The following is an 11,355-nucleotide window of genomic DNA, read 5'->3' on the forward strand; positions in this document are numbered from 1 at the left end:
GCGGGATCACCCGGGACCGCCCGGGACCGCCGGGCCGCGGCTCCGTCCCCCGAAATTCCCGCCCGGAAGTGCCCGCGCGTCACCCGGGGAACAGCTCCCGCCCCCGGCGCGCGCTTCCCGCCCCGCCGGGCCGCGGGTTCGAATCCCGCGGGTTCGAGTCCCGCGGGGGCGGACAGCGCGGGGAGGGGGACGGTGCCATTGAGTCACGGAATCGGGGCGGGGCAGGCTGGAAGGCAGCGCGCTGAGGCGCCTGGTCCTGCTCTCCCTACTCTACTGCAGCCCGATGGTTCTGGAATATCTTCAGTGAGGGAAACTCCGTCTGGGCAGCCCGTAGTGGCGGTGCGCAGTGAAGAAGTGAATGGAGTGCGGTGCAGGCACGTGGGGTGGGCAGCCGGCGGTTCCGGGTGTGAAAAACGAGGTTCGCCTTCCTGGTAGATTTAAAAAGGTTTAATAATAATAACAATAACAGTAAGAGACAAACAATAAAGTAAAAGGTTATGACGACCGGGTGCTTAGCATTCAGCCAAGAGCACATCTGCTGTTTTGGAGACACCCCTTTAATTCATCAGCCCGCTGCATATTCATAGAGCTATCATACAGTTTCAAACTTTACTATAAACTATTTTCCATATTCCAGGAAATGTTTTACATGGCCAGTCCTTGAATCCTCCTTTTTAGATCATGCGTGTTTCTTGGCTGTGGTTTTAATTTATTTTTCTCATTAGTCTTACTTTGGGCTGTGGTCTTCCATTTCTGCAGACAGTCAGTGCTGGTAACTGGTGTATCAGTAGCAGGGGTCTTCACTGGATGTTATCCAACCAAGCTGGTAGTTCACTTACTACGAACTTTATCAGCTTATGTTACTCCTACAGAAAAGTGTTTTAAAAACCATTTGAACACTGCACATATAGTATCCACCCTAATATTTATGAAAAGCCAATACCATAATATGTATTTTTAACATGGGGCATTTGGCACAAAATGCCCCTTCAGGGCACCCCACATCAGCAGTGAGCACTGTCCACGTGGGGTTCAGACACATTGGAGTAAACCCTTTAATTCCAGGGGACATGAGGGGTGGCCTTTAGTGTACCAGGAGGTGTAGCCCGCCTTTAAGCAGCAGGATTTGGCCACTGGATCCAGTGCCAGCACAGCGTGGGAGCTTTTGCAAACCCCATGCTCACGTGGAGTAGGAGTTGATGCTGCAGAGCAAGGGGAGCGGGTTTGATGTGGGGAGGGGGATAAGCAGGCCTGGAGGAGAGATGCATTTTAGGCTCTGTCACACTACATCACGGTGGGACCCCCTTGAGACCCATCTACCCAGAACAAGACACTCGCTTTGTGATGCTAGGGGTTGTACATGTGCAAAACTATTTTACCAGGATGCTCAGGTGGCCCAGGGATCACAGGTTCTCTCTGGCACCCCAATAGATCATTATTGGGTCTGTTTGGGAAACCCCATGCTGATGATGTACCCTGTTACACACTGTCTTGTGCTGAGCTGCACACAAAGGTCCAGTGAGCTCTAGGAGGGAGCTGAGCCTTGCACCAGGGCTGGTGTGGAAAGGGGATGGGAGAGTTGGAGGTCTCCTCTGAGGAACAGTGCTCAGTGCCTCTGGCCACAGTGGCATTGCTCAGGGTTTTGGCACAGGTCCGATTTTTCCCTCAGCAGCACCCCCACCTTTCATCTGGAGTCTCGTGCCTTCCTCCTCCTCCCTCCCTCACATCGGGGTCTCAGCTCCACTCGCAGGACAGCCCTGTGTGGAAACCAAATCCATAAATCCCAGAGGCATTACAAAACATGCTTTGTGTAAGCCCCTTCAGCCCTGCTCTGGTGCTTAGCCCGGCCCTGCCACCTCCCCAAAATCCTCATCATGGTAAAAGCCTAAGCAAGCTCCTCTCCTGAGCTTGAGCACAGCTCCATCCTCACCACATCTTCATCCAGCTCCCATAGCCCTTGATCCAAAGAATTAAGTCTGCAAGGGCTCTCCTGCTCTACGCAGCTTCAGCATGCTGGGACATCCCAGAAAAACCATTTTGCCATCCTGCTACACCCATGTATGGACTCACCCTTGTTTCTCCCGAATCCCAGAGCTCCCCTCCCTTATGGGTCTGTGGCATCTCCCTGGGGGTGGAACGGTTTTCAGTTCCCAGAGCTCTGAGCAGTTAGTCATCACTTGAGGGCATTGTAGAAATTTTGCCTTTTTTTTTTTTTTTTTTTAATGCTGAAAGGGGCCTTGTGTGGATGCTGGTTTGGGAGCCTCATAGGGGAGGAATTGGAGAGCCTCAGGAGCATCCTCTGTCACAAACCACAAACCCACAGCCAGACCCTGCCCATACAGCCAAATTCACAGCAGGACCTTGCCAGGGTTTTTGGGGCAGAAGCTGGGGAAGAGACCAGTCTGCTCACCCTGGGGAGCAGGCTGGGATGGCAGGCTGCCCACCACCTGCCTCTGCCCCTGCCCCTGCCCCGTGCTAATGAGCGAGTTACACAACAAGGAGCTTTTATACTTTGTTAATTGGGTCCGGCATCCAGCCCGCCTCTCCACACACACTCTGGCTGGTGGTGGAGCCCCAACTCCCTCCTTCCCTCTCCTCAGCTGCCTTTTGTAATGTTTTAATGGGGTTTCTTTCCTGGGCTGGACTGACTTAATTACAAAGCTGCAGTGAGTTGATGCCTTGTGACGGTCTAATCCCAACCCGGTGACTCTACAAAGCTTTCGCCCGGCTTCCTTGCTGCTCCACTCCTGCCTCGCCGTCCCTGCATCCACCTCACCTCTGTGCTCTGACCTTCTGAGGACAGTTCAGCTATCCCTCTTCCTGGTGAGTATCCAGGACATTTTTCAACTGAAAGAACTGCCTTGAAGACCATCATCCAGCCCTCGCTCAACCTGGCACCTCCAGAGCTTGAATTGGTTTCAGTGCCTGGAACAAGGGGACGACTATTCCTTTCCCAGGAGGTGGAGGGAAAGAGGACGCCCCTGGGAAATGGTTGAGCTGGAGCCAAGCATCCCTCACACAGCCTGGGCTCAGAGCTGGTGCTACAGCCAGGCAGGGGTAGATGCTGGAGGCAGGATGAAGGCAACCCTGCTCCTCAGTGATGGGAACAAGGTGTTTCACCCAGACTGTGTTAGAAAGATGCTGAGAGGTTTATAGTCCAGCTTTGCAGTTGGTGGAGCAGTGAGACTTGAGAGTTTGGGGAATACTTCAGGGATGAGTATTTATTTTGGTAATATTATTTCTTTTGGTAGTAGAAATAGAAGGATAAGTTGGCTGCTTGGCCAAAGTTGGATGTTCTGCCCATGTGAAGGTGGTCTGAGACAGAACAGTGCTGGGTGAGCACAGGCTGAGATGCCCCAGCCCGAAGAGGAAAGGCAGAGTGAGAAAAACATATGAAGGGATGATCAATACACAGATTTTTAAGCTGCTTTTGCAAACATCCCTGGTGTTTCTCCAGGCTGCTCAGCCTCCTCAGGCAGGCAGAGATTCAGGCAGTAGGTGATGGAGCGAGGAGGGCTGGGGGTGCCCTCTGGACACACACTCCTGCCCCCATCTGTACAAGATGGGCAGGGAGTGGGGCATGAGGGAGGCCGTGGAAACCATTTGGATTCATGCTGATTCCTCCTTCCCTCTGCCAGCATCCTGCTGCCATCAGAAGACAGAGGACAACATGTCTGCAGTTGTGAGTACTGTCTCCATGCTGCCCCATCCTCTGGGCTCTGATCATGCCCTCCTTGCAGTGCTGGGATGGGGTGCACATGGTGCACCTTAATCCAAGCAGCACACAGCCCATCCCTATCCCACTGCACCCCCTTGGGTGCATGTGTGGAGCTGCTCCCCTTCCCCATAGCTCCCAAGGAGACTTGAAGTGGGGCAAGGAGCTGGGGGGCTGTCTGGGGAGCCCCCACATCCTGTCCCTCGTCCCTCAGACGGGCACATTTCGGATCGTGTCAGAGGAGGAGCAGGCCCTGCGCACCAAGCTGGAGCGCCTCACCACCAAGGACCACGGCCCCGTCTTTGGGAGATGTGAGAAGATCCCCCCACACACCCTGCAGAAGGTGAGACGGCTCTGGGGAACAGGGGCCAGGTGCAGCCTGAGGTTCCTGCTTCTCAGGGACCAGAGGAGACCCTTGACTGTCTCTTACCAAAATGCACTTAGCAAAATGTCTTCAAACTAGGGACTTGAGAGACCCTGCCCTCCCTATGCCTGGATGCTGCAGGGAGTTTTACTGTCCTCCCCTAGCTTTTGGGTGCCTCCACAACCCCTGGGGTGTTTTAGAATGTGTGCGTGGCATCACTGGATCCCCTCTCTACTCCCCCAGGCAAAGGATGAGCTGAATGAGACGGAGGAGAAGAGGGAGGTGGCAGTGAAGGCGCTGCGGGAGCTGGTGCAGGAGCGGGCGGGCGGCGAGGACGTTTGCCAGAAGGTGGCCGAGAAGGTGCAGGAGAAAGATGACTCTTTCTTGCTCCGCTTCATCCGTGCTCGCAAGTTCGATGTGCACAGAGCCTATGACCTGCTGAAAGGTGGGGAGGGGTCCTGGGCTGTGATGCTGGGTGAGGATGAGGGTACAGCAGCTCCAAGTCCTGTGCTGGCGTCTCTTAGCCCAGACTGGGCTGTGCTGGCAGAGCAGGAACCTGACACGTTAAGGGAATGAAGAGAGGGGATAAATAGAAAAAGTCAGGGTTGAGGTGCTTGGAAAGAATTGGGATGGGGAAAGAAACAGATGAGTCTGACATCAGGCACCCTGCAGCACCAGGACAGTCCCATTCCTTGAAAATTTACCCCAAAAAAATGGAAAAACCCCTCACATTTGGTGATGGTTTTGTTCATGCAGCAAATCCAGCTGATTTGGGCTGCATCCCCTTGAGATCCCCATGCCTTGTACATGCCCTACACTCCCCTCTCTGTACCCCTGTAAGGAGCCACTTCTGCACCCTCCTGATGCTTCTGTGCATGGTGCCTGGGGGGCTCTGCACCCCTGGGGCACCTCTAGGTCTGGGAAAAGGTTGGGGTGCTTGTGGCACCCTCTCCTCACACTGAGAGTGACCCATAGGGGTGGAGGGGGAGCTGAAGGGCAGCCCAGAGCGTGGCTGCTGATGGAACCTGCCTGGCTCCAGCTCTGCTCGTCTTTGTGTAGGCTTAGGGGATAATGAGTTGTAATTATCAGTGCTGGCTCTCAGATGAGCTGTTTTGTTTGCCTGCATTTTCCCAGGATTAAATTCTTTATTTTGTGCCTGCAGGGTGCCAAGAAAGAGTAGATGGGGGTTTTCACCCAAACAGGGAGGAAGGGGAGAAGGGAAACAAGGGGAGAAATTACTTTATCTACTTGTTGAGGTGTCGGAGAGAAAGCAGGTGTGGGAAGCTCCTGGCAAGGGGAGGAATAACACCAAGCATGCTGGAGCTGGTGTGCTGCTGAGCTTCTTCTTCCCCCTTTGCTGGAGGAGACCTGACCCATGTGGGCCACAGGCAGAGCTTTCCACAGCTCTCAGGCTCAGCACTGACATCTCACCATCACCAGCCCATCCCATCTCTGTCAGCTGCCCCAGGTTCCTGAGGCTAGGCAAGCAGCCAGTTTTCCCAATTTTTGCCCCTCTCCAGGCTATGTGAACTTCCGGCAGCAGTACCCCGAGCTCTTTGACAACCTGAGCGCCGAGGCCGTGCGCAGCACCATCGAGGCCGGCTACCCCGGCATCCTGGCCAGCAGGGACAAGTACGGGCGGGTAGTGATGCTCTTCAACATTGAGAACTGGGATTATGAGGAGATCACCTTTGATGAGGTGAGCCCAACTAAGAGGTTGCTCCCACAGCAGAGTGGTCCTGTTTTTGGGCTTGTCCCGCTTGGTGCATCTGAGCACAGCATCCTTACACACACACATGCATCTGTCTGGCCATACAGGTGGAAGCAAATCTGTAGCCCTCTGAATTTATCCTTTGAGGGAGCCTGGGAAAGCATGGTCCACCCTGAGGGATGCAGTGCAAGATGCATCCCAAATTCAGGGTGTGCATCCCCCAGCCCATGTAACATTGGCTAAAGAAAGGCACCACACCATTAAATCAAGGGCAGAGGAGGAAAATGAGGCATAGGTCATGGAAAGGGCTTCTTTGCAAAGAGGTCTCCAGGCATGTAACTAACAGCTTCTCCCGGTTTCCTTTTCTGCTTAGCTCTGAATCTGATCTCAGTGTATCACTGATCCAGATCTGATGCTCGCAACCTGAAAAGAGGTTGTGGTCACCCCCTCCCTACTCTGAAATCTGAGGGCTGGCTGTGACAAGCAGGCTGGAGTCCAACAAATCCTGGATAACTCCATGGGACTCTTCCTGGGCACCCCCTAGGGTCTATGGGAGGTGACACCTCACAAAGACCCTGCTGTGTCTCCTCTCCATTAGATCCTTCGTGCCTATTGTATTATCTTGGAGAAGCTGCTGGAGAATGAAGAGACCCAGATCAACGGGTTCTGCATTATTGAGAACTTCAAGGGCTTCACCATGCAGCAGGCATCAGGGATCAAACCCTCTGAGCTCAAAAAGATGGTGGACATGCTGCAGGTGAGGTGGCAAAGTCTGCATCCAGCAGTGGCAGAGGGGATCCTGGGGAAGCAGGGAGCTCAGAGAACGGAGGTGGCAGGGCTAGCAGGGTTTGGGATTGCCACCATGCTGGAACAATGAGAAAGCATCAAGGAGAGGCTGTTCCCCATCACCCTCTCCCTGCCTTGGCTTAATCCTGCAAAATTTTTCCCACCTTATCTCCCTGCCTTCTCAAATGCCTGACCAGAAGCAGTACTACCACTCCTTGCAGCATCCTAGGGCATATTTTCCTCATGAGACTTTCAGCCCAGCCTGGTCCAGGCTGGATGGAGCCTCCCAGGCACTCCAGGATTTCTGCCCTTGGACCAAACACCAGACACTCTTCCCAGTGAAGGTCCTTCTCATGGAGTGGGAGCAGTGAGCTATCTGGGAGGTTCTTCAGCTCCCTGGTGCTCCTGAGGCCATGATGGTTGATCCTCTGGGTCAGAACAGAAAGGGGCCATCAAATAGAGAAGGGGCCATGGAGCAAGGGGAGCTGTGGCAATGCTGGTGTGTCCATTGCTGCCTGCTCAGATCTGGGTGGACAGCACCATCTGTAACCATCTGTGTCTGGGTTTGGGATCCTAGGACTCCTTCCCAGCGCGGTTCAAGGCCGTCCACTTCATCCACCAGCCTTGGTACTTCACCACCACCTACAACGTGGTCAAACCATTCCTGAAGAGCAAACTGCTGGAGAGGGTGAGTGTGGGAAAGGGATCTGCAGGCAAAGGTATATCCTTGGGTGAAATGGAGCAGTTGGGAAGAGCTGCCCATGTCCTCTGCTGAGGGTGACTCCCATCTCCCTCCAGGTCTTTGTGCATGGCGAGGAGCTGGAATCCTTCTACCAGGAGATCGATGCTGACATCTTGCCAGCAGATTTTGGTGGCAACCTGCCCAAGTACGACGGCAAAGCAACTGCAGAGAAGCTCTTTGGGCCCCGCATCGAGTCCGAGGACACGGCTCTCTAAAGCAGGAGCCTGCTGCCCTCCCCTGTACCACAGCACCAGAGGTGGCCCTCTAACTCCAGCCACCTCCCTCCTGTAGCATTGGTTCAGTGACTGCTCGTGCTGAGGCGCCCTGGGCTCGTTGCTCCATGCCTGTCCTTCCTGTCCCTCCAGGCAGTGGGCTGTCCCTCCCAGGCACAGCATCCTTCCCTGTGGAGCTGGTGGAGAAAGGAGGCCACCAGCCCTCTCCCACAGCATTTCCTGGAGCTGGGAGGGGAGGACAGGAGAGTGTCTGCTCTGGGAAGGGAGGGCTACAGTGAGGGAGAAATAAAGTGTTTAACAGCAGAGCTCTGCAGTCCCTCATGATGAGGTACAGGGCACAGCTTTCTGGGTGCTGGTGGCATTGTTGGTTCTAAGGAGTGCAGGAATGCCAGCGTTTGGCAGGAGACCCCCATCCCCTCATCACTGACTACACTTAGGCACCGAGACCAAGGAACTGCCTATCTCCATCCTCCCTGCATTCCAGATCAAGTCCCTTTCTTGCCTGGGAAAAGACTCCCAGTTCTTCATTAACTGCTCTAACCAGGGAAAACAGATGCAAAAAAAACCCCCCACAGCCCAACCAGAGTCCCAGGTGGAGCTGTCTCTGCCTAATTCATGCTTGGGCAACTAGGAGATGGATTTAAATCACAAAACAATTGAAAGACAGGCAGAATATACTCCTAAAACCTTCAAAATCCTCAGCACAATTGTTTTTCCCAGCACTGCACTGTGAAAAGGAGCTCAGTCAGGGAAGCCCCACCAAAAGCCACCATGGAGAGCAAAGGATGGTACCTATGCAGCAAACAAGCTGCACCTGACACCAATTATACCTTGCTCAGGTGGGGAGGAGGGAGGCACAAGTAGCTGTCCCAGGCAAAGGAGTCTGTTCTGCTTTGTGAACCAGGCATCTCCAAATAGCCAATTGGACACCCATTCCCAGACCATCTCCTCCCTTGGCCAGCAGCAGGGCTCAGAGAAGAACAATTTCCTGGTCTCTGCCCAGGTTACCTTCTCTCTGAGCCTGGTCCCACAGTGTGTCCTGAACCCCCTCCCAGCTCCACACAGGTCCTTTGCATCAGCCAGATCAGGCCCCCACCCAAAGCTGGCCGAGCTGGAAGGCACTAGCTCAGGCTCAAACCAAACAGCACATGGGACCTAAAGCTACAGGTAGGACAGAGCCAGTCTGGGGGGTTAGATCTGTTTGCCCCAGCCTCAGCTGCTTGGTCAGTCTACACATGGCAAGCCCCAAAGCCTAAGGCTGTGTTAACCTTGTGCAGGAGCCCAGATACAGAGCAAAAGGTACCTCTCCACCTCCTTTGGCTCCTTTCTGCACCTGGAGCCAGCCCAAGGAAACCACGTGCGACAAGGCTGCAACCATCAGGTCACTGCAAACACAACAGCAGAGCTTGCCTAGGAGGCACAGCAAGTGCAGCTTGTGGAAACAGAACAAGGGGGGAAAAAAACCCATGCACACAGACAGGAGTATCACATTGCTGCCTCTGGGATTTGGATAGTCACAGCTCTTGGGAGGCACCCACAGCTGCTCACCATTCCTGTGACAAATTGTCAACCAGGAGCTTGCTTTGAGGGGTAACAGCACAGCAAAGCTGGGAGCTGAGTGACTGACCAAGGCAGGAAGGAGTTCTGAAGCTAATTCACTGTGGCCAATAAATTAGAGATGAAGCCCATTGTCTCCCACAGAGCACCCAGTCCAGCTGCCCTCCACAACTCTCTCCTTTGGGCTGTAGATAATAAAGCACACACTGGTCAGGTGACTAGTGCTTTTGTATGCCCTTGGCTCAAAGATGCCACTGTCCTGGCTGGAGATGCTGGTTTATGTTTCTTCTGCCAGCAGCAGCAAGATTAGGAAATGCACTTGCTCTTGCAGAGGGAAAAAGAACAGATGCTCTACTGCACCAGCAAAAAACTCTTTTTCATTAGTTTCATGGCAGATGTGTTGTTACCCATTCTCCACCAGCATGGCATTAAGACAACATCTTGGCCAGAAGACAAAAAACAACCAGGAAAGGCATGAGCACAGCACTAGTGCTTGTATCACCTTTCCCCCAGCCAGCTCCCAAAGATGGGCCTCAGGGAAGACAGAGACAACACACAGAACTTCACACACAATTGCTAGATGTAGCACTGACTTGAATAAGTCCTTTATTTTTAAATAAAGAAACCCCACTGAATCAAAGATAACAAAATTACATTTTGTTTTGCCATGACTTCCATTTTACACCACACAAAAATTAAAGAAAAAATCAAAAGACAGTTTTATATATTTTATATAATTTTAAAGGTAAACATCAGCAGATATAGAAAAATTGCATTGCTAGTTGCAAATCATCTCCCCTGCAGCTCTCAGCTCCAGAGAATCTGACTCAGAACATGGCAGCAGGGAGGGTATCTCAGTATACATGCTTCTTCAGGGCAGCATTTAGAGATAGTTACAGAGCATAATTTTGCCAAATTATTAAAATATTTTCATAGTCAGCTGCTCACCAACAACACTGGAAGTCACTGTGCCTGCTCTAACACAGCTGCATGAGAAAAAAAAAAAACAAGGACACAGGTCTTCTCTTCCCAAGCTTTTTACACACCTTTCTGGTTAGCAACTTTCAGAGAAAGAGGTTATGCTTTCTCAAGAATTGCTAGAGATCTGTCGCTGGGAATTGCAGTCAAGCTGTCATGTAACAGAACAAGAAAATATACCCCTTGGGAAAGTTGCTGACTTGAGCAAAGCAGTAAGATTTAGTTATATCAAATACAAATTTATTTTATTTGGTTTTTTTTTTCTTAATTTTTAAGACTTTCCAGTTGGCAGGGAGCATGAGAAGGGTCAACATCCCAGCAGAACTGTACCGGAGATCCTAGAAGAAAATTCTGCATCTCCTCTCTAGTCATGCAAGAACTTTGATTACAAAGGAAGCTTGTCAGTGAGACCAAAGGCAAGAGGGGCTTTGTGCCACCTTGTACAGATGTTCAGGTTAACTCCAGAAACCTCTCCAGCACAGCATGGAAAGCTGGCAACTGCTTTGACTCATTGATGACACTTGTGCCTAAGCTCCCCTAACAGCTGAGGAAGTCCAGGCCAGTATCACTCCCACTCCCAGTGAGAAGGTACAGTAACAGAGCACCCTCCTCCCTTGGGCTGGTGCTGTTCTGAGGCATTCTAAGCTTGGAGAAAAATCAAAATCCTCACACCAAGAAGGGCTGTTTTCTTTTTACCTAGAAGCCATGAAAGAGACATTGCTTTGAGTCACTGTGGCTCCAGCACCTTCCAAATGAACCAGCCCACATAAGGGATACAGACACATGGACTATGACTCAAGCAAGAAACAAGATGTTCTTTACAACAAATGACTTAGATAGGCAGCACAAGGCTCAGGCCTTCTCTGGTCTCACAAAAAAAGATGGAAGAATTTCAGTAAGCTCCAGACAAGCATAGCATTTCCAGAAAAACTTGGAAGCAATCCAGGTGACTAAACTGGCAATTAAGTCCTGAAAATGGTACTCTCTGCTCCTTCCTTTGAGATATAGCCACTTGAGCAATCTACCTCCAGCTATGCTGCTGGAGTGTTAATAGACACAAAAACTTTGGGACTGCAGGATAACGAGTCACACATTAAGCAAAGCAAACCCTGCTTCTATGACTCAATTCCTACTGCTAGAGGAGCAGAGAGCTGAAAGTGATCCACTGCTTCTTTATATACTGTTATTTTAAGCATTGAAATTGACTGTAGCCAGTTGCAGGCTGCCCACAAAAGGTCCTTTAAGTCAGCACGCAGTTGTACAGTGTAT

At 51.9% G+C, this 11,355-nt stretch overlaps 1 protein-coding gene across 1 annotated transcript; it reads left to right on the forward strand.

The window, feature by feature from the left end:
- Window positions 1-3,670: 3,670 nt before the first annotated feature.
- On the forward strand, window positions 3,671-7,533 carry RLBP1 (retinaldehyde binding protein 1). The gene is made up of 7 exons (XM_062501626.1): window positions 3,671-3,682; window positions 3,930-4,058; window positions 4,323-4,524; window positions 5,600-5,778; window positions 6,389-6,547; window positions 7,154-7,264; window positions 7,375-7,533. Exons 1-7 carry the CDS (start codon window positions 3,671-3,673, stop codon window positions 7,531-7,533), a joined length of 951 nt encoding a protein of 316 aa, XP_062357610.1.
- The last annotated feature ends 3,822 nt before the right edge of the window (window positions 7,534-11,355 follow it).

Source organism: Cinclus cinclus, chromosome 13 (genome assembly GCF_963662255.1).
Source record: "Cinclus cinclus chromosome 13, bCinCin1.1, whole genome shotgun sequence".
Taxonomy (NCBI): Eukaryota; Metazoa; Chordata; class Aves; order Passeriformes; family Cinclidae; genus Cinclus; species Cinclus cinclus.

Bases quoted from the DNA above. Each gene is read 5' to 3' on its own strand.
- RLBP1 (XM_062501626.1), top strand. The intron at 4,059-4,322 runs GTGAGACGGCTC...CTACTCCCCCAG, and splicing joins CCCCACACACCCTGCAGAAG to GCAAAGGATGAGCTGAATGA. The intron at 5,779-6,388 runs GTGAGCCCAACT...CCTCTCCATTAG, and splicing joins AGGAGATCACCTTTGATGAG to ATCCTTCGTGCCTATTGTAT.